The sequence below is a fragment of the Thunnus maccoyii genome, chromosome 16 (genome assembly GCF_910596095.1).
Source record: "Thunnus maccoyii chromosome 16, fThuMac1.1, whole genome shotgun sequence".
NCBI classification, from domain to species: Eukaryota; Metazoa; Chordata; class Actinopteri; order Scombriformes; family Scombridae; genus Thunnus; species Thunnus maccoyii.
The window spans coordinates 23,313,638-23,338,773 of NC_056548.1; the positions used below are offsets into that span (position 1 = coordinate 23,313,638).

The 25,136-nt window shown below is 41.4% G+C and overlaps 2 protein-coding genes across 6 annotated transcripts in view; one reads left to right on the forward strand and one right to left on the reverse strand.

Annotated features, from left to right (window-relative positions):
- Nucleotides 1–206: 206 nt before the first annotated feature.
- On the reverse strand, nucleotides 207–5,885 carry brms1la (BRMS1 like transcriptional repressor a). Of its 3 annotated transcripts, none has more exons than XM_042389478.1 (9): nucleotides 5,758–5,885; nucleotides 4,532–4,691; nucleotides 4,208–4,298; nucleotides 3,937–4,064; nucleotides 3,746–3,825; nucleotides 3,416–3,512; nucleotides 3,207–3,296; nucleotides 2,997–3,061; nucleotides 207–2,881 (listed from the first exon to the last, which is right to left on the reverse strand). In XM_042389478.1, exons 2-9 carry the CDS (start codon nucleotides 4,668–4,670, stop codon nucleotides 2,783–2,785), a joined length of 789 nt encoding a protein of 262 aa, XP_042245412.1. In that variant the 5' UTR covers nucleotides 4,671–4,691; nucleotides 5,758–5,885; the 3' UTR covers nucleotides 207–2,782. The 3 variants fall into 3 exon arrangements, with proteins under 3 accessions (XP_042245412.1, XP_042245413.1, XP_042245411.1); XM_042389479.1 differs by having other exon boundaries at nucleotides 4,532–4,688; nucleotides 5,755–5,885; XM_042389477.1 differs by having other exon boundaries at nucleotides 4,532–4,683; nucleotides 5,758–5,884.
- A 110-nt stretch (nucleotides 5,886–5,995) lies between these two features.
- Nucleotides 5,996–25,136, forward strand: part of ralgapa1 (Ral GTPase activating protein catalytic subunit alpha 1) — a 70,545-nt gene continuing 51,404 nt past the window's right edge. The window contains exons 1-18 of one of the 3 annotated variants that reach the window (XM_042389473.1): nucleotides 5,996–6,655; nucleotides 10,236–10,346; nucleotides 10,501–10,550; nucleotides 11,781–11,838; nucleotides 12,249–12,292; nucleotides 12,486–12,663; nucleotides 12,836–12,951; nucleotides 13,324–13,462; nucleotides 13,653–13,861; nucleotides 14,288–14,611; nucleotides 14,856–15,035; nucleotides 16,186–16,254; nucleotides 16,431–16,579; nucleotides 16,736–16,859; nucleotides 17,479–17,625; nucleotides 18,050–18,140; nucleotides 18,622–18,786; nucleotides 22,335–24,239. In XM_042389473.1, coding sequence (XP_042245407.1) covers nucleotides 6,550–6,655; nucleotides 10,236–10,346; nucleotides 10,501–10,550; nucleotides 11,781–11,838; nucleotides 12,249–12,292; nucleotides 12,486–12,663; nucleotides 12,836–12,951; nucleotides 13,324–13,462; nucleotides 13,653–13,861; nucleotides 14,288–14,611; nucleotides 14,856–15,035; nucleotides 16,186–16,254; nucleotides 16,431–16,579; nucleotides 16,736–16,859; nucleotides 17,479–17,625; nucleotides 18,050–18,140; nucleotides 18,622–18,786; nucleotides 22,335–24,239 — 4,165 coding nt within the window. In that variant the 5' untranslated portion in view covers nucleotides 5,996–6,549. The remainder of the gene's footprint in view (nucleotides 6,656–10,235; nucleotides 10,347–10,500; nucleotides 10,551–11,780; nucleotides 11,839–12,248; nucleotides 12,293–12,485; nucleotides 12,664–12,835; nucleotides 12,952–13,323; nucleotides 13,463–13,652; nucleotides 13,862–14,287; nucleotides 14,612–14,855; nucleotides 15,036–16,185; nucleotides 16,255–16,430; nucleotides 16,580–16,735; nucleotides 16,860–17,478; nucleotides 17,626–18,049; nucleotides 18,141–18,621; nucleotides 18,787–22,334; nucleotides 24,240–25,136) is intronic. The other 2 variants (XM_042389475.1, XM_042389474.1) reach the window with 2 other exon arrangements.

The window sequence follows — 25,136 nt, forward strand, 5'->3', positions numbered from 1 at the left end:
ATGTGTTCTCTTTCAGTCCGGTAAAGCAATTTGTAAACTCTGTTATGGAAAGCTGCTAAATATTTAATTCTTATTAGTGAGGTAAATCACAAGCAAAGAGCCAGGGCAGGGCAGTGCTTGTGCTGCAAAGTTTAGATCAATGTGCTCAACTCAGCCCTGCTGTCAGTGTGTTCACTGCTGAACATATTAAAAGAGACACCACACAGTACTTTATAAAACAGATTTTACTCGTAAAACATCCCATCCACATCATCGATGAGAATGAAAATAATGTACCTGACACATTACTTCACATAAACTGCTGAAAAATATTGATTTGACACATCACCACCACCTCAAAAACCTCCGTTTATAAAATCAATAATATTAAATGGCAATTTGTTCATCATCCTTTATAAACAACATGTTTTTAACTATGAAGATTGAATGATGGGCTATAATTGGAAGAACATGTCATTTTCTCATACTATTATTTTCTCCTCACAGTCAGTCTGTACAATTAACCACCATCACTGTAGGCTTTAAAAAAAATCCAATCTAACAAATCCATAGAGACAGCTTTATAAACCAGCAGTACGCTGAAAGAACTGTTCTTGTAAGGATGCTCATCAAGATGGAAGAACTTTCATGAGTAATAATGTAAAAAGTGTGACACAGAAAGAGAGAGAGAAGAGGTAGATATGTAAGCAGAGAATATACCGATAACACCTGGGTAACTTGAAATTCCTTGAAAGGGATAACTGCCTGTTTGCTATGTTCTTATCCCAATTGAATATGTTACCAGCAGGAATAGTGGTGTAAAATGTTAAGAGAGAGTTAAAGCCTGGAATAACAGAAATCTAATACAAACATGAAGTTGGGCTTTAGACAGTTAAGAAAACTCTTCTTGAGTGCATATGACCTCGTCTTGGTGAAATGCACACAGTCTTGACAAATCTTTCTCCCTGTCTTGTGTTTTCATTGCTGCAATCAATGTGCGATTTAAGTTATCTACGAGTTTATCTCAACCGCTGTTGCAGCTATCAAACTGTAATTCCACAAAATGCGAGATTCACCATTAAAACAAAAAAAACATGACATTTACCACAACTTAACTTGAAATATAGGCACAGTGGAGTGCTGGATGCTGTCTGAAATGACAGAAAACTGTACAAACTGTCATATGGTCACCACCTAAATATTCAAAACATCATAAAAAAGTAATTATCAGTCTCCCATAATACATTTAAACTGACCCACATAAAAAAGTACAAAAAAAAAAAAAATCAACATTTTCCATGGCACAATGGACCAGGTTCATGTACAGTATTAACGGCCATTTCCCTGAATGACAGTGGAAGCTTTATTAATAACTTTCTATTTTATCTTATCCTGGTTTGGTCTAACTAACACTCCCTCTGAAGGCTCCAGCATCACCAAACAAAACTCAAGTTTAAATGTTTGCAATGGCTCCTGAACTTCTGGTGAGTACAGTGCTCAGACAACTAGGCAAACAATCCATGTGACTCGAGGTCTACTTGAGTCACATGGATGGCTCGAGTCCACCTCAGATGGTGGTGACCACTAGCTGTAAAAAAAAAAAAAAAAAAAAAAAAAGTTGAAGCAGCCAAACAAAATACTTAATTCAGTTACAATCTTACTAACTGTAGCTATGAAATGGACACTAAATGAATTCAGTTTTGGTTGGAGTATACTGTCAGATTACCTTAGCGTGTAAAGACCCTCACCAAATACTAGGTACTAGGTACAACTAGTCAAAATTTCAAAATGTAACCAGGAAATATGAAAATAATTTGTCAGAGAGCATTTGAAAGGATTCATTCCAAAACACCACATTGTACCTGGTTGAACACTGAACATCTGTGTGAAAGGATGTAGTACTGGTATATACTGAAATTCTTGTTCAAAAGTGTGTTTTACTTTCATGCCAGAGTCACTGTGTTGCAACAATTATTGGCAATATTTTTTTAATGTTATAATAAAATAAAAATATAGATATGTCAATCTGCATCATGTACATGCACTATGATGAGGTTCTTCCTTTTCAAGGCATCAGTCATTAACACAGTACATATATAACCAGCATTTCATAAATGTATTGTCCAATGATACTTAATATGCTGCATCACTGTAATATTTTTTTTTTTACAGCCTGGCGACAATACAAAACTGGGATTAAAACTTAAAGTCTAAAATAATTTCTCATAATGTTTAGCATGAAAATGGTCAAATGAAAGGTACTGTCTAAGTAGGACAAATCAACTTATCAATTTCTCCATAAAAATGGTGACATGAGCCTCCAAAAGCATGTATTGGTGATCAAATTGTGGATTTGTCATTTTGGAATGAAACCATTCATTTGCTTGTAACTGTCTGTAACTGTTAGTGGGAAAACCTGCTCCTCCTCCTGCACTGTGTGAACAGAATCCAACGCTTCAAATTCAATAACGTGGTCTAAATCACCTGCTGAGTCCACGTCTGAACTCAAGCACCGGTATCTAACTTGTCAGTGGGGACAAAAAAATGCTTCTATTCCTGTTTGTCCTTTAAAGGGATTCAACCCGTGAGTCCTTGTTGTGTGTGCCGGTTGGCACGAGAGGCAGCTTACCGACTGGTGTCGCTAACAGATGAGGCTGTGTTCGCTGTTAGCTGAGGAGTTTAAAGGATTTTTGGGAAGATTCAGAGAAATGTTCATCTGTGTGTGTGTTCTTGTGCTGGGAGAAGTGAATGCTACTGTGTGTGTCATATGTATTTGCATGTATTGTGCGTGTGTCTGTATGCCTCAGCAGTTGAGAATGGGTCTGTTTCTGTCTGGTCTGAATGGAAACACGGAGCTGTCGGAGTCGGCCTTCCCTCTGTGAGGACCCAGCGTAGCCACAGCCTGGAGCACAACACACACACACACACACACAAATGCACGGTTGTTAAAAGATGCCTGTCCACGCTAATGTCATCGAGACACAAAGACACACCTCTGCTTATCAATAGTCACACACCTTTCTGATAGCTGTCCAGTCCTCCAGGATATCCAAGTCAGGCAGCATGTAGACAATATATGGACGTAAGCAGGGTTAAGGACAGTGACAAGGGGAGCAGGAATGAATTTATATATAAGGACACATTCAGATACCGGTATCTGGGATTTATAGAAGCAGTAAAAGCACTTAGTAGGAGTATCAATGTGAACAGTAACAGTAGAAGGATATCAGACACCACTGAAGGTCGTCTCCTCTTCTTATCTGGACTTAAAGCATCTCTCCTCTTCTTCCTCCCTGACAACTCATCATTCCACAGTTCTGATAGAGACACAGAGAAAGATTTTAATGTTTTGTATAAGCATTGAATGGATGTGTATGGTGTGTTCTTATTACTGAAATTACAATGTGTTGTATTTAGTTGAACATGCATGTGTTACCTGATGTAATGTCTATGCTGTGTCTGTCTTCCTCCAGTCTTCTTATTTTCTCCTCCAGTTCACTCTGAACTGTATCAAACAGCAGCAGCTTCTCACTCTGCACACACACACATACACACACACACACACACACACACACACACACACACACATACAGTAATAAGCCCCTCAAATAAAACACAAAAGCATGCATCTGAATATTTACATACACCACCAGAAATGAGATACACATATACTCATTGAAATTTGAAACAAATTTGAGGACTCGAGAGAAACTGCAAGGTAATGAAAGTGTGTGTGTGTGTGTGTGTGTGTGTGTGTGTGTCTGACCTCCCAGTGCTGGGATGCTGCCTGGATCTCACACTGATATTTGTTCTTCACAGACTCCAAACACAACTCCCTGTAGATACCTGACAAAGACAGAGGTAGACACACAAAGTGAGAGTGAATGAGGAGACCAGAGTGTATAAGACTTTATGATGCTGTGTGTGTGTGTGTGTTTGTGTGTGTGTTAAAGTTACCTGCCACCTTGGTGCGGACCTGCATGTTCTCCAGCAGTACTGCCAGAGGCTCCAGATATTCCGCTGCCCGACCAGCCTCCACCTCTGCCAGCTTACTGTTCACCTGACTGAGACGTTCCCGATACAGCCTGCGCACACACACGCACACGCACACACACACACGTGTAACTATAGACATAACTCATTCTTGTCAGTGACTTTTGAAAGTTTTTATTTTCTTTCATTAAAAGATCAAATAAACAGCAAAACTTCAAAAGTGTTTCAGTCTTACTGGTCTTTGAGATCAGTGAACTGTTTCTCCAGGTTGGACATTTCATCCAAACACTCCATCCTCCTCCGCTCACAGTCCTCCTCATCCATTTCTGAAACAGCAGAAAGTATCAAACACACACACACCTCTAGTTTTGCAACTTTATATTGAAAGAATTTCATGAGGGTAAGGGTAGAAATTGCACAATTTATTTTGTAAGAATCTCCACTCAAACCTTTCACAGCAACAAAGCTGCACTTACATAATACTTCTATTCATGGCGGCCATTAATATAATCTTAATAGGAATGTTGTGCTCATTTTCTACTCTTTCTGACTTTCTCACCAGAGCTGTCTCCGTCTTCTGAGACAGAGGAGGTGTCCGAATCTTCCTCCTCTGAGCTGGATGCCTCCTGCTCATGTTCCTCCACCTCCATCTCCTCTGCTGTGCTCTCCTTCTTCTCCCGGTCTCGGTGCACCGGCATGGCAGCAAGTCAACTTCAGACCGGTAGTGTTAGATAGAAAGACAATGTCAGGCTCTTTAGGGAGTTTTACCCACAACAGATACAGCTTTACACTTTTAACATATTGCTCGATTACATAAGTAAAGTTTTAGGCCTACAGACAATAACAACACTAAAACATGTCAAAGCATGTGCACATTATACATCCACTGGGGAGCATTAGTAGTTCTGCCTGTACATCAGATTGTCCATAATGCATAAATTCATTATTACTGATGTTTTTCCGTCTGCATGATGTGTAATTATAACGGAATGAGAGCAGTCATTTAACACTTGGAATTATAAATATGATGTTTGAATGGCATTCTTGTCATATGGGCATGGCCATTGGGATGATTTGGCAGTCCAAAGCAAAAACTTTGAAGTATTAATGTTTATTAAACTTTTAGGATGCCATAACTGAGATTTTCTGAAGACTGCAGTAGCTCCTCATCAGCTGTTTCATACTTGAGTATAAGGAGTGACATTAGTGCCATTGCTTACCAGTAAACTGAATGTCAATCTCATACAGCAGATTATGAAGTAATAATTCTTCAAGCATCAGCACATTGCTTAAATTCGTTGAGCAAATGACTGAGGAGATATTTCTACATTTCTGTTTTTTCTTTCATTTGACTGTACATCACCGTTTTTGTGTACCATATGCAGGTAGTGATGTGGGGTAACCACCGAAACACTATAACTTATCTACTGAACTACTGAAGGATGTTATATGCATATTTATTCTTCATTTATCTATATTCTTATGTTGGATTTAATTATAATATTACTAGGAATGAACATCCTTGAAGCCAAGTATAAACCATATTGGAAAATGTATTATATCGCTTGTGATTTGCTATATTTTTGAAGAATGTGCACGTATAGCAGTTTTCTACTAAATTGGAGATGTAGCTATTTGTCTTATTAATTATTTAACTAAACGAGACAACATAAACACCAACAAACAACAGACTGAGCGAGCATTACGTTAGCATGTTAGCAAGCTTAGCACGACTTGTTACAAAAATACATTTATGAGGAAGCTTGAAGGTAATTTAGAACTCACTGGATAGCGGGGTGCTGGAAGTTTGCGGGAATGTTAAAAGAAATTTAATTTTCCGACAAAAACAAACTTAAAACTTATTTTCTCACTATGATACAATGCCGCTCGTGCGCCTTCAGCTAAGCTAAAAACAAATCTCGGTAGGGCGGTCTTATTTGTATTGGGAACTGTAGTTTTCTTTTCACGCTAAGATTCTTGGCACTAAAGGTCTTAACAACCAGCAGGGAACTACGTTACCCAGAATGCAGCACTGTAGCTTGAAGCGGAGAGCTTCAAAGCCTTCAGAACTTAAATAGCAGTGGAATTTGAGGCGACGTGTGAGTCCGAAATATACTTCATTTTTTAAATGAAATTCGTTTGCCATATATTTCAAACTACATTATAAAAGTTTGCTTATTGTTCAACTATGTTGGCGTTGGATTTCTCTGGTATCCATTATTTTGTTTTCCCTCCTCCCTGCTCCGCCATGATGTTTTGTGAGTGAGCAGCAGCTACTTGAGCCTTCAGGCTGCGGACTGTTGTGGAAGGGAGCTGCAATGGATGGATGCTTTGTTTTTTACAAAATATTTGTCTTAGTTTAAACAAAATGCTTCATTCCGGACACATTTTCCTTATTGATATACTCCGCGCTGTTGCGGACGGCTGCTGATTCTTAATAAATGCTCCAGGAGCAACGGTTTTTCAGTTATAATTTGAAGATTAACGCTAGCTGAAGCTGTTTTAAGTGGCTAGACTCACAGCTAGCCCCTCTCCTTTGCTGTCTACCATCACATTCTTGTGTCTCCTGCCTCGGGAATGTTCTCCAAAAAGCCTCATGGGGACGTTAAAAAGTCAACACAGAAAGTGTTGGACCCGAAGAAGGACGTGTTGACGAGACTCAAACATCTCAGAATAGTCATAGGTAAGTTAAAAACCATGGTTAGCTTCTACAGGGAATGTCACACCAAACTCAGTACGAAAATCTCGACATTCAAAGTTGCACTGCATTGTAAACAGTGATACAGCCTTTTTAAAACAAACTTTAAGACCATTTAAGATCTTTTAGTATCTGCTCAACCATTCGGCATCTATCTTGTAGTCAATTTTAAAGATTTTGTTTATCATTGACTCGGTTATAATTTTCCCCCATTCTTTAATCTTTTAAGTTAACGTTATGGCTTTCTGTTCTTTATCCCTCAGAATCACTATGTTGGACAGTAATGAGTCTTTTGAATACAGTGAATAATAAGTGAAATGTGTTTGAAAATAAATGAGGTGAATGAGTTGAAGAAGGTTGAAAGGCGACTTTATAATGTATGATAGTGGTAAAGCCTTTATATTGTCAGATTTATGAATTGCGTTTGACGTAAGGTCTTTGCATAGAGGAGAATTGGGCGTATTAAATGTATTCCCTTGTGAAAAATAAGTGCACTGCTTAAAATCTAGGCACAGAGATGCTACAAGCTGTTAGTCAGACTGTTGTGATTTCTCCAGAGGTGTGTCTCAGTGCTGGACAAAGACGTGGTATGTGAGTGTTTCTTTAAAACACGTATTAGGATGTGTTACAACACAACACCAGTTGCAATGTTTTTAATGTGTGGGTGAACAGGGTGGATGACAGGGTAATAGATGTGAATGTGTGATGGCTCTGTGAGTGTCTTTGTGTATCTTTGGCGCATGCACACACACACACACAGACTCTCTCTCACACATGTACACACCCACGGACACACACACACTGACCGGAGAGGGAAACAGCCTCTAGTATTTCCTCTCAGTGTCCAGTACAGTAGCTCAGCTTCCTGTTTCTATTGTAAGAGCTACTAGACTGTGTGTGTGTGTGTGTGTGTGTGTGTGTGTGTGTGACAGAGAGAGAAAGGGGTGTGCCCCCTCTCTGTGCTCTATGGGGAAGGCAAGACCTTGATAACTATCACAGACACACACGCACACGCACACATTTGCAGTTACATTGTTCGAGAACGAATACTCAGACAGCTGAACAATAGCCAACAACATCATTTTAACATGCATGGTGCCAGACCACCTCTTGAAGAAAATGCACATGGGCACTATTAGCTGTAGCTCTGATTAAGAATAACTGAAGCAGTGCCAGTACGAGGAGAAACCAGGCTAAATATACCCTAGAGCAAGATCTGTTTATCCATGTTGATAATGTTGCCCATGTAAACATCATTCTCATGAAAACACATTGACCAGTTTCCTGAAAAATATTCACCATAGCCACTGTAAGAAATAGAGATTGAGCACTAAGAGTATTTTTTGCAAGTTTTATAATAGAATAGTTTATGTCTAATCAGACAGAATGATTCAACAAGAAGCTTTGCAATCCCTTTTGATGCAATCGGGCTATTAACTAAATGCTCTCAAGTCCTGTTTGGCTCTGTTGTTGATGACAGAACAAAAAGAAAATTTGCTAGCCCTACTGTTGTGTTTAGGACAAAACCATGACTGTGTTTATTTGCAGATTTTAATAATCTGGCCTACTGTTGTGTTTAGGACAAAACCATGACTGTGTTTATTTGCAGATTTTAATAATCTGGCTGTACTCTAAGTCAGTGGTTCTCAGCCTTTTTGGTGTCAATGAACCCCAAACTGATACACAACAGGCTGTGGATCTGTGTTTGATAAGATGTCTCAAGAATCCTTATCTGATAAGATTGAGTTATTCCATGATAAGGCTGTCAGAGAAAATCAACCAATCCTCAACCTGCGGCTGTTATGGCATTCTCTCCAGCAATGAACCCACTACAACTGGTGGGTCAGGTTAGCAATGCCTGGTATCAGAAGAGTTATCGAGTATTGTTTTTTTATACTAGTATGGTATTAAAGTTTAAAATTCTGGTATTGTGACAACTTTATTGCATAACTGCATTCATGACTGTTGAAACCTATGACCGCAATAGTCATTCTTTTACATTCTCTCATTGGGCTAACTTCTAGTCTGTGAAATAATAGTGAAATTAAAATATTCCTCATTTTTCTGGGGACCTCTTGGAACCCCCTCAAGGACCGCTGGGGGGCCAGACCCCAGGTTGAGAACCACTGCTCTAAATAATATAGTTTTGTATATAAGAGCTATTTAGCACAGTCCTCTGACAGAGGATGTCACCGCCAAATCACATTATAAGGTCAGAATTAAGGTCAGCACATTATGAAAACCACAGATAGCATGTGTTGCCTAAAGCAGGAAGATGAGTGATTCAGACTTGGTTTTACATAGAACAGCAGGTAAATGTAGCTCTGGTCATCATGAAGTCAAACATCTGAGGTCTGAACTAATGGAGAATCCAGCACTACAACTTAATGTTGCTCTGTTGACACATGTTAAGTGACTAAATAATTTTCTTTGGGTTTTGTAGGGAAGTCGTTAAAGTACATCAGCTTGAGAAATGGCCAGTGCAGTCAGGTGGTGAAAAATGCCAGTCCCCAGAGGAAAAGATAGAAAACCACTCAGCTAGGCCACAAAGACCTTACAAGGGCAACCACTATGGCACAGAACACAGATGGCCTGTGTGTGTGTGTGTGTGCGTGTGTTTGTGTGTGTGTGTGTGTGTGTGTGTGTGTGTGTGTGGGGCAGAGTTCAGCTTTCGGACGTCATATAAACAAAGCCAGAGACAGTCTATCACCAGAGGCTCTTCTGCGTGTGGGTGTGTGTCTGTCTGTCTGTCTGTGTGTCTGTCTGTGTGTCTCTGTGTGTGTGTGTGTACCTGTTGACATGCATGTGTGCGGCTGTGCGTAGCTTAAGATAGTCTCACATACTTGTGTATTTTCTTTCTGGTTTGACCCTGGGCTACACTGGTGGGTGCATTCTCAGTATGAGCATGTGTTTTATCTCAGTGTCCGAATCAGTACGTCTCCTTCCTAATGACAGCTAGTTGTGTTGAGGCAGAGATTCTGACCAGAACACATTAAGGTAAACTTCCCATCTTTTAGAGCAGCATGTCTTAAACTGTGGCTGCGACTCAGACTGGTCTGTGAGTCTTTCCTACTGTGGCTTGACGTGACACGAGTGTATTTAGAGAACCCAGATGTTGCGGTGAGGTGAGATTACTTAAATGTACTTCCTGTGATGAAAAGTCAGAAATATGTGGTCTTCACAACACAAGTTTTTCTCATTATTATAGATGTATTTAGACTCCTAAATGGAAATCCTTTAGACGAGGAATGCATACCAACTGGTTTAAATGTCCATTTTAAAATCATATTACTCAGATTCATTGTGAAGTGTCCTCTTATATTTTTATTATTATATTTTTTCTGTCTTTCTCTGACTGCATACACCTATGTGTGTGGAGGAAGAGATGTGTGGAGGTCAAATTGAAGAAGCATATTTGATGTTTTGTGTTACGGTGGTGGGAGGGTTCCAAGTTTAATGAACATTTGATATGAGAGACAAGTTTGTGTACACTTTAACTTAGTGTTCTTCACCTGAGTGTGTGTTTTAGTTAATTCTCAACTTCATTTACCCTCTAATTGTGCAGAAAATGCAGAGCCCTCAGAGCTGAAGCAGTTCTTCGACCTGAACTACTCCCATATCTACTATGTCTTCTTTGAGAACTTTGTCACCATCGAAGTCAGCCTCAAGCAAAAAGGTAAGTTTCACCTACGTTAAAGTCATGAACCAAATAATAAGACAAGTGCTGATTGGTCAGCTTTAACAGGGTAGATAGCTCTGTTTAATAGCAATAAGTACTTGCTATTAGATTCATATCATGGTGATGTTTTTCAAGTGAGTCTGTGTTTCAGGTCACAAGTCTCAGAGGGAGGAGCTGGACTCTATCCTTTTCATCTTTGAGGTAAGAAAATATTACGAATTTCTACTTTGTACATTTCTACTGGAAATCTAAAAAAAAAGTGGGATAACAAATGTAAGCATGGAGGCAATGGACCACTAGATTTGATGGGCTGCAATAGTGTCTGTCAATATTTAACTGTGAACGACTAAACAGTAGTTGCAGAACAACTACTGTTTAAACCTCTCTATCTCACCGCACATTGATTATAATTCATTCAAATGTGTGAGGTATTTGCTGCAGTCCAACCCTGGAAACCACCTACTGTAGCACATGCTCTCATTATTTCTTATGAAGTCTTGGTTCTTAAAATGTTGTGTGTGTTTTTCTCCCTGCATCATCTCTACCATTAACAGGAAACAAAGTGAACACATGCAGTAGGAAGGGCACAAGATTGACTTCTACAAAGTTATAAAGGAATTATAGATTCATGTAGATTATCTAGGAAGAAGAAGTCATTCCTGAGAAAGAGTTAGTGGAATGTCTGAGGAGAAATGGAAGTTTCACTTGTGCTATTTTGCTCTTATGAACTAAATGCTAGTTGCAGCATGACTACAAAATGGATTTTTGACATGACATGAAACTAAATCGCGGAGGTGTTTATGATTCCATGAGCTGTAACTCATGTAGGTGGTCCTGGTCAGTACCATAACACCAGCTGGCATTGACCTCAGAGTAAGACCACAGGCATTTAGCAACACTCAGAGCTGGGTGGTGGTGCTTTACAGTAGCCAGGATAAGATAACAGAGAGAGAGAGTATGTATGTGTGTGTGTGTGTGTGTTGCTGACCTCTATTTGCCCCTCCACACTCCACATACTCCTCTTTAAATTCAGAACAGGGCCGGGGCAAAACACAAGTCCAGTGAGCACTTTGGTAAAAGAATGTGCTAAATATAGGTTTCCCATGTTAGGTGTGAGTTGAAATTATGGTTCCACAATAAACTGAATTTATAAAATTACTGATATTATAAATCTCTTACTAACTTAAATGTACTCATGTTGCATTTTGTCCACTGTTAAATTGTCTGAATCCGATATGATTAGATTCAGAATAGCTACAGCATCAGCTTGCATATACAGCACAGTCCAAAAGCCAGACTCTTTAATGGTCATGTTGTAAATAATGGACCTGTGAGGTAATATGGAAAAGGGAATATCATTAACAGATGTATTAACAAATATATAATAATTGTTTTCTTGATATGTCTTTTTTTTTTTTCCTTCCTCTTCAGAAAATCCTCCAGCTCCTACCAGAGAGAATTCAGAGACGATGGCAGTTCCACAGCATCGGTAAGAACCACAAAACCACACTCGGCCCCTTGAAACATGTGTTGCAGCTTGTCTCATAAGTGTGGACATGATCAGATTGTCCCAGCGTTGCTGAATCAGGTTGAACCAGTTTTGGCCACTCACATGATAGATAGTTTCATGTAATGTAAAGAGACAAAACAGCTCCAAAACTTCACAAATAGTGAAGAATTTGTGGCATGACGTTGCTGTGCAGTTGTGTAGAATTTCAACCATGCATTTCCATTTTCCTTAAGATGTGTTATGTGCAGTTGGATATCTCAGTATTTTCCCAAATGCAAAAGGATGGGAAAAATCTGCACACTAATGTATGAGGAGCTGACTAACTTACATTATATTTACTGAGCACAGATGTTTTAAGTGACCAGGCTGACATTTTCTTTCTCTCTCAGGGCTGATCCTCAAGAAGCTGTTGCACACTGGGAACTCTCTAAAGGTACTGTTCTGACCTAGGTTTACTCTGTGTTACCTGTCAGTCACAGCCCCTAGATCCTAGTCCTCCCTCCTAAGCCTTGTCTTCTTAATTTAATAATGTTGGGGAAGAAAAACTAAATGCTTCAAGCGATATACACTAATTTGGATTCTCTTCATACCTCGTCTCTCTTCTCTATCTCTCATCTGCTCTGTAGATCCGCCGTGAAGGTGTGCGCTTGTTCCTGCTGTGGATGCAGGCGCTACAGACTAATGCGGAGCGTGAGCAGCTCTGCATGTTTGCCTGTTTGATCCCTGGCTTCCCAGCGCCACTCTGCCACGGGACTCCACGCACCTTGGACACGCTGATCAACCCGTCGCTGAGTTTAACAGAGAGTTAGTAGAATAAACACACACACAAACACAGTGGGGACAGAATGATAAATGTGCTTTCATTAAGGAAATGAACCAGTCACTGTTGCACCTTTTGATATAATGGATATGATTGGAACCACAATCTACAGAGACAAATATTCAATGTAATCTCCCTGCTTCACCCCCCTTGCAGCTCAGGTGACCCCAGAAGAAATCACTCCACTGGTTCCTCCCCAGTCAGGTGACAAGAACCAGGAAGACCTCACTGCTTATTTTCTAGAAGCGCTACTGAAATACATGGTAAACCAGGTATTATCATTATTTCTTACTAACAAAGCTAACAGAACATAATTACACAATAAGAATGCTCCATACTAATGCTAAACATGTGGGAGAAACCAGGTATTCTATCAGCTACTGACAAACAGGATGGTAGATTAAGTATTCATTTAATGTCTGACTAGTATCACTAACCCTTTATACAAGTTTCTTCCCTTATTGACACAGCTCTTGTGTTTCCTCTTCTTGCTGCTATCACACTCATGCATGTACACACACACACACAGTGGCACATTCTCCCTTTAAAACAATGGAGCTTTTCTCCACTCAACCCTATTTTGTGTGCGTAATGCCCTCTAACATGAGCTTGTTTGTCTTTGTGTGTTTGTGTGCATCCACCAGGCCAAGTCTCTTGAGTGGCGTTGTAAAGACAACCACGAACGTGGTTTCAGCTTCCTCTTTGGTCACTTCAGGAAATTTTACCTTTCACACATCTTTCCCAACTTCGCCATGGAAACCAGCCTCTACAGCCCCATACTGGGTCAGTACAATGAAATCATTAAGAGCTACTTGTGAGCTTCTACTGTAAGAATAATACGATCGTGTAATATGGCAATCGCAACATTTAAGTTTTAGAAATACAAATTATGATTTTTAAAGCATATTGAAGTATTTTAATAGCACCACCGTCCACTCAGAAACCACCTAAAGATCATTGTCTGTCCTTGCAGATGTGCCTCCGATGCGTTCTAAACCCTACTACAGCGTGGTGCGCAGGGAGCAGGACGGTGGTGAAACAATCTACTGCACCAAAGAGAGTTTCCTTCAGGCTCGAGTTATCTTCATCCGCTGGCTGGTTTCCTTCTGGCTGGAGCCACGACCCAACACACACACACACATCCCAGGAACAGAGGGAGAGAACGTCCCCAAGAACATACAGGTAACACACACATATTGTGGTAATAGATGGTGGTTTGAGTCACTGGAAAGAGTACTTTATCATGTTGACATCACTGAAGTGGTCAAATGTGAGCTCCTGTTTTTGAACAAGGTAGAACTTGTTGTTTAGAGGGTTTTTCCTGACAAAAACCTACTACACATCAGCTGGTTAGAACTGCAAATGTAAAAAGGCTGGTGAGAGATTAGACAAAATTATATTAAATAATATAAGAATGTTCCATAACACCAGCTTAGCACATTTGAAGGGGAGCTTTTAATAGCCAATATGAACAGGAGGAATGATTACAGCGAGGAAAACTTGTTTCAGTGTTGTTTTAAGACAGGCCTTTAAGAAATTATTTTCTGTCTCTTATTCTTCTGACTTCTACTTACTTTCTTACCTCACTGTGTAACTCTTCATCTCCAGCGAGCAGCAGCCGGACTGGCTGCTCGCTCTGCAGGCAGCTCAGACGACAGCGGTGGAGGAGGTATCCGATCTGACAACCACCTGGAAGGGAGCGGGAGCTCATTAGGACCAGGAGGAAGCAGCATGGGGATCTGTGGGGGTTCAGGGACTGGGGGTGAACCTGAACAGAGTCACTCCAACACGTCTACATTGACAGAGAGGGAGCCCAGCTCCTCCTCGCTCTGCTCCATGGATGAAGAGCAGCTAACAGACATGGAGGTGGTGAGGAGAGTCCTGACCAGCTCCAGAACCAACGTCAACTTCATCACTGAGATCTTTAGACAGGTGAAGGAGAAGTGATTTTATTTTTTAGTAAGTGGGGGTGTAAGACAGTTCGACACAGTGGAACTGAAACATATTATTCAACAATGTTAAAAATATAAATTACAAAGCAGGCACCAATAAAAATATGCAATGATATGTCCACATTTGTTGAAGATCTACATAGCATTTTTCTAACAGAAGTATAACATAAGAAATATCACGTGATAATACTTATATAAATATATATCTGTTTCTACCATCATAGGCCTTTCTTCTTCCCATGTGCGAAGCTGCAGCAATGCGAAAAGTGGTCCGTGTTTACCAAGAGTGGATCTCCATGGAGGACAAGCCAGTGTTTATGAAGGAGCCAGAGGAGGGACCCTATCCCATAGCCACTGCAAGCAGTATGGATACAGGCTCTCAGCTCGGAGACAAGGATGATGAGGTGAGGAATCACCTGAAATCAGAAATATAATCAACTGGTATTCAGGTGGGCCATGTGAACAGATCTTGATATACACATGCGACATGTACTACTTAAGCACTGCTAGGTTTTTTCACTCTGGACCAGCCCACAAGGCATTAGAACAACCTAGAACAAGACTAGGTCAAAACCTAGTATATGGCTAGACCATGTATGAAAGGCTAGAGGAAGTAGTAGTTCGGACTTGGCAAGTTCGACTCAGGAATACAAACTTCCAAGGACAGGAGGACGCAGTACGATCATTCTGCAGTTGGAGCAGCAGTGTTCCTGCTGACAGCAGCAGCTCAGCTTCAACACACCTGCCTGACTGTACTGTGACAAAATCATCTCAACTCAAAGCTCACACTTTTTTTCTCACAAAAAAATAACCTCATTGACAGAGAGATGATAGACCATCATTTATCTTCCAAAAGGAATTATATCATATATCAATGTGCTGTGGAGACATTAGAGCCAGTGATAAATCACCAAAAAGCTGACAACAGACGTTGACCAGCCAATTATCTCAGGAGTGGGGCTGCTAGCAGCTGAGATGACCAGCTGCTCTCACCCGACCAGTGGCTCTGAAACATCTCTGACATTTTCAAACAGGTGTTATTTGGATAAACTGACCACATATTGGGAATCTAAATGGTTATTTTCTCACCTGGGGAAAAATATTAAAACTTAATAAAGTGACATATTAACAGTCCTACAACGACAATTACAACAGCTTTTAGCCTGGCTCAAAATCTCTGCCATTGCTGTCGGTTGGTGCAGGTGCAGAAATGCATTCTGGGAAACTTGGCTGCCCCAAGCTTCAGCCGACCAATGGTGTAACTTCATCAGTCAGTCAGTCAGTCAGTCAGTCAGTCAGTCAGTCAGTCAGTCAGTCAGTCAGTCAGTCAGTCACAGACATTCGCGTTTATAGGGCTGGCCCTGTTGTTGCAATTATAAAGACAATGAATCCAGTGCTTGGAAAAAGTTACTGTATGTTCTCCTTGAACCTTGCTGTTTGATGTCAATGTCAAAGATCAAATTCTTCCTCAAAGACTAAATATTTAACATAAACAGATGCCTGTATTTTCATAGGTAATTGTGACTAAACTTTGTGTGTTTATTTTCTCCTCAGGGAAACAAGGCGATTGACAGTGAACTGTTAGAGTACAGTGTTCATGCAGGAGTTCAGACTACACTACAGGTTTGGGTCTAACAGGCACTTACAGTGTCTTTCTGTCTCACTCATATTCACACACACACGGGTAAACATACAGAAACATCTTATTGTTGCAGATTTGTTGTTTCTGTTCCTCCTCCACCTTGTAGAATTGTGCTTAAAAACCCATTTTACATCCCAACTGCTTGTCTCCTCTTCAGGTCTTTATCACCCACTCCTCTAACGTTTTCTTACTGGAGCCAGCCAACGACATCAAGATCCTTTTAGAGGAGCATGTCGACATGTGCAAGAGAGTCTTAAACATCTACCGCAGCCTTGTCATGCATGAGACCATGGACCAGAAAACATGGTAAAAACAAGAACTGCACAGTTACAAACAATAAATTTTACTTCTTGTACCGGTAGACACAATGAAACTGCCAACTGAAATGCCATCTAAATACATTTCAGTGGTGTTATGTCATTAAAGCTGTTGTCATATCTGCTTGTTTTTTGGTGGTCATAGGGAGCAGATCTTACTGGTTCTGCTGAGGGTGACAGAGTCTGTGATGAAAAGACCTCCATCCATCATGCCTCCAGGCAAGAAGAACAACACACTGTCAGGCAGATTGGCTGGACCTATCTTTCAGGTACTATCACTATTAGACACTAGCTGGAGATATATTCTTCATGATTTGCAAACTTAAAGTTTTGTACAGTATTCCAGTGTTATTTGTGTGTTGGGAGTACACAGTAGACAGGAGTAAACTGTATTACTGTTTATATTCTGCTCTTATAAAAAAAAAAAAATGCCTGGCTTGAAGTGCTCTAAAATACTAAACATAATGTTACCCAAAACAATATACCAAAGCACATTATATCAGTGTAGACTGAGTGATATAATCATCTAATTAAAGAGCAATTTATTTGAATATGATCTTTGTCTCTTTGGCTCCCAAATTAATCTACCTTTAATCTGTGCTGCCTTCATATCTTCTACAACAGTGATGCTAATACAATCAATAGCACTCTAAAACATAAATGGAAGCTCTGCTTACACAACAGTGTGGTTTTATTGTAAAGAGCATGTGTTGTCCTACAATCATAAAAAGCATTTAACTACATGCTGTTTTTTCTGGATACTACAATGAATTTTGATAGTGCACAGGTATGACTCAGCTGACTTGTATTTTGTTTTTATGAGTAGGGAGCTGGAATGTACTTTCCTAACATGGCATCTCTTTATTTCATCACTTTCTCTCTGTACAGACACTGATAGTAGCTTGGATTAAGGGGAACTTGAACGTCTACATCAGCAGAGAACTGTGGGATGACCTCCTCTCCGTCCTCTCCTCCCTTACCTGCTGGGAGGAGCTGGTGACTGAGTGGTCACTCACCATGGAGACCCTCACCAAGGTGCTGGAAGTTACTATACTTTCATCATGTTATCCTCCAACCTTTATGTTAAGAAGTGAATAGTTGTTGAATTAACAAATTGAATGTAGAACAAGTCAACTGAGTGTTTTTTTAATTCACTGACTTACTACAACATCTGCACATAAAAAGGTCATTAGTGAAGTAGTGAAATGCTGAAAAAAATTAGTGAAATGAAGGAAGCAGCACTTCCTTTCCTGTTTTTATGCCTGATCATTCTGCTTCCGTGTTCACTTTAATTCTATTTCTCACATGCTCTGCCATTATTGTGACTAGATTACATTCAGAAATCTTTCTGATGCATATTTCCATTCTCTCAGCTTATGAAATATCTGCTTTTTGCCTTCAAGTACTAGTTAATAAACTCAGAAAGTGTTCAAACAGTGTGTATTTCTCCATGTCTTAGGTGTTGGCCAGGAACCTGTACAGTGTTGATCTGAACGAGCTGCCTCTGGACAAACTCAGTGAACAAAAACAGAAGAAACATAAAGGAAAAGGTTGGTCAGTCACTAGAGGTCTTTATTGCCAGCAGGCACGCAGAACTTCCTAACAGGGGATCTGAAACGCAGCCAGCTGTTTTTGACATTATATAACCCTGAGCCAACTGCAACGCTGCAAAGGAATTACAATCTGTTGACACAATATGATAATCCTTAGTTTGATATCCAATGTGCAAAAAGTCAAAGGTAAAAGGCTTACACATTGAGTTTCCTCCTTTGGCTGCCAGCAATTCCACACAACTTCTCAAAGGTGACCAGAATGAAATTTGTAACAATATAAATGTCAGTTTGATATGAAACAAAACAAGAATGAAGAGAATTGGAATATTTACAAAACATAGCAAAGAATAAACCATGAAAGAAAAGAGAAATGCATCACATCTTTACACTCGCTAGCAGCTCTCAGCGAGTAGCATACGTCCTTAAATAAGAACCGGTGAATGTGTACTGTACAAGACATTCTCTCTCAACTATGTAGGTATAGGTTCAGAGGGCCAGCGGCAGATTGTGGATCGTTCCTTCTCTAAAGGCTGGAGCAGAGACCAACCAGGACAGGCTGCAGCCATGAGGCAGCGAAGCGCCACCACCGCTGGCTCACCAGGCATCGAAAAGGCCAGGAGTATAGTCCGCCAGAAGACTGTAGGTCAGTATCCCTTCTCTTAGACGACGGTCCTCCTCAACCTAACTTCTTCGGTAGTAGTCAGTTCAGTATCAGTCATGTTTATAGCACAGACTCCCAGACGTCGCTCTGTGTATCCTGTTTAAACTGGCTGAGATGTGTGTCTAGGTGAGTGTTGAAGGGGAGCATAATAGTGAAAAACTAGCATCCTGTCTTTTCTCAGGGCACTGTAGACAGCTCCTCTTTCTTCTCAAGTCCCTTTTATTTGACTTGACTTTGTCTCTCCTCTTTGTTTCTCCTCCTGCCTGTCTGCCTGACAGGAAGTTGTGTGTATGCTTACTGTCATCCCTCCTCCCCAGCATAATCTTGTTTATGTCAAGCTTTCAACTGTGGCCATCGGTGTGAAACAAATGGTCACACCACACGATAAGATATTAATAGGTGTATTGCCAAAATTAAAATAGTAATATTATACATTAGTCAAATAAAGTAATAGCACTCCATATGACATACACATATATTTTCTTAAATTACATGTTTGCCATTTTTTAATTATGATATACGTTGTGTGAAGTGAAAAATGACAAAATCATTGTAGATACCATAAGGCCAACCAAATGATAGAATAGTGTTGGCAGGGTGTCTGTAGGCTCTAGAAATATCTCGGTAGTATATTTAATAACCCTGAATACAAAGACCACTGCTGAGCAGCCTCTCAGGGTCTGTACATTGCATTTTATGCAGTTTAGCATTACTTGTAGAAGCTTTAAAGTTTCTCACTGTGTTTTCTCTGTGAGAAATGGGTCCATTCATGCTAACTAATATTCTTGCAGGTCTTGCAGACACCGTCATTTTGTTGTGATTGAAAGCTAAGTGTATCTGACTAGCTCTAAATAAGTAGCTTGTGTATTGTGGTCATGAGAGGAGATTTTAGCTGTACAGAGCGCCAAGCTGCTGCCTGCCTCTCACTGTCTCACTGTCTTTCCTCCAGAGCTAACCCTGTCTCACTCCTCCTTCACTTTCCCTGTCTCCTGCCCTCTGTGTCTGTCCTTGAATTTTCCTCTTTTCTACACTGTCCTGTGGCCTGTCTGTCTTTTCACTCATTTCTTGACTTTCTCCCCAAAATACCTTTCTATTCTTTGTCCCTTTGTGTTTTCAAAAAAAATTTTCACCAATTTTTCTTGCTCATTCTTCTCCTCCCAACACTCCATCCACTTAATGCAACCTCTTTACTTCTTCTCTACCAATGATCTCTTCATCTTTTCTGGTCTTTCTTTTCACTCACCTTATTTTCATTCCTTCTACTATTCCACCCTCACCCATACATCCACTTTTCTCCCACTTACCTTTCACCTCACATCAACAATGCCCTTCTTTTCTCTCTTGCCTCTGCTCCTTAATTGCTTTCCTCTTCTGCCTCACCCCACACACCCCCCCGTCCCCTCCCCCCCCCCCCGTCCCCTTTTCCTCTATTTCTTTTCTATCTTCTTCTTCCCACCTCTTCAGCCCTGCGTAGCTGTTCTACGGGGGACTCTCTGCTGTCCTCAGCCTTTATCCGCAGTGCTAAGAGTGCTCCTGCTCTGGCTCCGCCTCTTCCTGTCCTCCTCCACCACCACCACCCTTTACTACCCCCCCTTGCCGACCAGCTGGCAGGTACACACTCTTTGCACTACCTGTCTGCCTGCCTGCTGTCTGCCTAGAAAACTTTAAACGTCTGTCAAACAAACTTTATGCTTGTCGTCTGTGTCTTATCAATTTCTCTGCCTACCTCTTTGGCATTACTGGAGCAACAGTTTGCATGTGGTACATCCAGAATCATACAGCATTCCCTTTTTTTGACCTGTGTCTAGGCCGACTAGTGAGAAATGCTCGAACGATGCATCATGTGTGATAACTCATCAGCATTTCCATAAATTTTGCATGTGACAATGGATGAACAACTGCATATTGTAGCACTCTACTTGAGATTTTTGTCATTTTAAAAATAGAGGAAAATTTGAGTTGAGGTTTTTTCCAAGGTTGTTTAGTTGTCTCATGCTACCATCATCACCATATATATATAGGTGTTGAAGGAGGGATGTAAACGTTGCTCTAGAGAATGGAAATGTCATGAAAAATAATTTTGTTCAAGTTGAAATGATTGAACTGCGAAGGTTTAGCTGAAAGCAAAGTCATTAACAGCAGCAATTAAGCACTTTGACTGAAAAGTGCTTTGTATGCTTTTGTATATTTATGAGACTATAAACCATTTTTTATCTGAAGCACAAACTGAAGAACAACAGCATCTAACATTTTGATTTTGCTATACATTTATTTTCATAGTATTTGATGTTAACAGGTAGATGGAGACAATGTAACTGTCTCTGTTTCTGTTGTTGTTTTCATGTTTGCATGAAACCTGATTTGCATGTTTTCCTGTCTGCGGGTTTCTTTCTCTGCATCTTTTGCTTGTCTGCCTGCTTGCATGCATATTCCCTATGCCATTTCATTAACTCTGTCTCTTTTCTCCCCTTTTTCAAGCATACAGTATTTCCCCTTTGTTTCTGCACCCATCTTGTGGAGCTTCCTACCACTGGGGTTTTCTGTGATATTTATTTTAAAGCCATTTATTCTTTGGATGGCATTTGATTTGACTCCTCTCCTTCTGTTCAGTAGGCAATGTTGACGATTTTACTTTGATCATATCCTCCGCTTAAGTGCTTTTACTTAGATATTGTGTGTGCGCGCATGTACATTTTTGTGGAGATCCAACAGGTCCATCTGCCAAATAGACTACTATGGGTTAAATCTATGAGCAAGGAGTGTGTCCAAGCCCTTAGTGGTATGACTTTTCCTGCTTAGTGTAATCTATTATTTCATAAGATTTTTACTCATTATGTAACTATGAGTCAGTTGCTATTAGATTGGCCAACGTCCTGAATGATCTCAAATTGTGAGTGTTGTTAAAGTATAAATTTAAAGAGTGAAAGAAAGCAAGAGACGTTTTTTTTCTTTGCAGGCAGGGTTCGCTTTACCCAGACCACTGCTAATATTGAGTTAAACTGAAATGTATAATGCTCAAAAAGTCATAACCCAAACAAATGCTGCTCAAATTTATATCTCAGAACTTTTTATACTGAGACCGATAAGATCCACATCCCAGCTTAATAAATACCAATGGCATATCTGTTTGGATTTTATCCCACCAAGCTAAACCAATTTATGAACATGATATAATGATTTGATTTGTGACCACAGATTAGATTTTGGCATTCAGGACCATGCCCTTAAGCTTTGACAGTATTATAATGTCTTTTTTTCTAAGTCTTATTTACTTAAAAAATGGAAACTCTTGTGTTTTCTTACATAGCGTCTTGTTATCTCGTCTAGCCACTTAAGAAAACATGATCATCAAAATAGAACAATGATCATACTTGAGAGAAAACTATGTTTGCAGATTTATGTATCTTTTTATGTTATTTTATGTGTGTATGTCTGTGTGTGTGTGTATGTTAGTAAAATGTGTATTTACATATGTGTGCATTCCCATTTACCTCTCCTCTAACCTCCCTTCATTTATCTTCATTTACTAGACCTCGAGGACCCGCCAATCACATTGACGTCCCGCCCGTCTCGGATGAGACACTCTTCCCAGAGCGACGAGGCCCCGCCCACCTCCTGCTCTGAGGTGTTCCAGGCAGTGGCTTGTGAGCTGGATCCCCCGGGCCCTTCCTCCCTTGCAAGGAGCAGCAGTGCCTCTGATATCATGGAGCCTTTCATCGCAGAGCGGGTCAAAGGTGAAGACCCACAGAGGGATCCCAGTTTGATCCCGAACCCCCACCACCACCACCACCACTCCACAGCTACTTCCTTAATCACAGCCAATAGCCACACAGCTCAACCACTCCCACACCCCCTCCACTCCTCCTCTCCCACCCCTCTTACCTTATCCAATGGTGTTGTTTCCTCTACCTCAGAGGGACAAGATGATGGTAGTGTATGTGACCAGTTCTGGCACCAGATTGGCTCTCAAAGCCGAGGTTGTAGTTCTGATTGGGTAAGCGACTGGGATTCTGCCTTCAACTTCTCTACTGAAAAGGAAATCGATGCTGAGGAGGGTGAAATAGGGGCTGTGGTAGAGGAGGACGATTTATTCTCCTCTATTCGGGACTATTTCACTCACAAAGGAGCTGAGAGGAAGGAGGAGACAGGAGAGAGAGATAGTCCTGCTCATGCATTAGAAAACAATGCTGTACCTTCATCTGTACCAGTGCAAACCGGGATAGCTAGAACACAAATAGAATACACAGGACAGATGGGACAGGCAAGAAAGGTGGTGAGAGGAGAGGAGAGACAGATTGTGACAGAGGACAGGCAGGTAAGTAAATCAGTGAGACACAGCAGCGTTGATTCAACAGAGGAGGGTTACACAGAGCAGCGGAGCATCTATGAGTGTTTGGAGTTGCAGTGTCAGTGGCCGTCACCCAATGCTAAAGGAAGCGCCAGCTTAGAAAGACACACTGGGGAGAAGGAGAAAAGGGGAGGAAATACAGGAAGAGGAGCTGGGTGGGAGGGAAAATGTGACATGCGAAGGGAACTGGGAGACGAGAAGAAGGATGATAAAGAAGCAGCTGCAAGCGATAGGTCCAGTTTAATCAGACAAGACAACGTAGTAGAATCTAGCATTGAACCAATTCAAACTCCCCATCCTGTTGACCTAACTAAGCCCAAGATGTCCCGTAGTAGCGCCAAGAGGCACCATTCTGGGGGTGTCCATGTCAGCTTCCGGCCCTCGACCGAGTCTGTTCAGTTCCACAACCCCCTTGAGAGTAAAGAGGCCCACTGGAGAGCCAGGCTGCGCCGCCTCAGTCACTTCCACACTCATAGCCACTCAGCTGGCGAGAGGCAGGGGTCCGGAGCTGGGGCGGGGTCAGGGGGAAAGCTGGGAGCAGGGGGTGCAGGTAAGTTTGGCTCTGTGGCAGGCATTGGCCATAGAGTAGGGGCACATGAGAGATCGGGCTCTGGGACTGTTACAGATAACAGTGGGGCGGGGGGCATAGCAGGTGCTGGAGGCCTGGAAAACAGGGCTGGGACTGGAGCAGGAGACAAGGACAAGCAGCAGCATCCTGGATCCTGTGCGGGATCCAGTCCGGGCCCTGAGGCTCACTCAGAGGCCTTACCAAGCAGTTCAGGTTCCTCTGGTGTGTCGTCGGGGGTGCGTGGCCGTTTGGGACGCTCTGCCTTACGATCTCGGGCCTCCCGCTCACGCTCCCAGGAGCCTGGCAGCACTGTCTCACGGCACCACCAGGGGGCTCTTCTTGGTGGCATGTATAAGACTGTGGTTCACGCTCTGTCCTCCAAGCCCCGGCCCCGAGGTCAGGGGTCATCCCAAGGCTCGTCGCCACAGCGACAGGGCCGGGCTGCCATGGGTGACGCGTCGCTAAGAGACCTCTACTCCCATGTCCTGGGCTACTTTGGACGAAAGACGACCACGCCAGGTGAGGATCGCAACGAACGAAGCGCTCACAAAGGGCACAACACCAGTAAAGTCCAACAACAAACTGCGGAAAAGACAAATACTCACAAAACACAAACATCAACAACTCTCTTTTCCTTTTTGGCTGTTCTTAACTGGTTTGTTATGACGGAATGATTTTTTTTTTTTTTTTTTTTTTGGCTGAAACTCATCATCTTGCTGCTGGACTGAAATTCAAATTCCCTGTTGATGTGTTTCCTCTTGAACGTAGCCCCTCCTCCAGCCTGCCTCCTGTTGAGGACCCCTCACCCTTCCTCCTCCTCCTCCTCCTCCTCCTCCTCCCCCTCCCCCTCCCCCCATGCCTTCTCACTTGTTCCTCTACCTCAGAGGTCCCCTCCTCCTCCTCATCCTGTCCTCTACCTTCTCAGGGGCTGTGGGAATTTAACCTCTTCTCCTTCTTTCCCCCTTCTCCACCTCCTCCTCTCTCACCTCGATGTTGCATGCGTGCCTCCTTCGCCTCCTCCGCGGACTCCGGCCCCTTACAGCTACACAGAAGGAAACAACAGTCCACAGAATAAAATAAGGCACAGATAAAAGAATATGGATGTGGCTATACATAAAACCTTATAGAAAGTCCCCAAATGTTTTGTGGCATTTTCTGTTTTAAAAGCTTTGTGTTTTACATCTACATGTGTAGGTATGAAATTGAGTTTATAAAGGTAAATCAGTGATGTGAATTATTTTAGAAGAGTCAGCACTAGTTGCTATGTATATATGTAGTTTAAACATATTGCTGTAGTTCATACTCAGACCACTAGAATGCAGCATAAGCCCTTATGTGAGAATGGCCATCTTTATAATGGTGGCATGTACAAAGAGTTTAAATGGATAGGAAAACATATTCAAATCAGCAATCTAG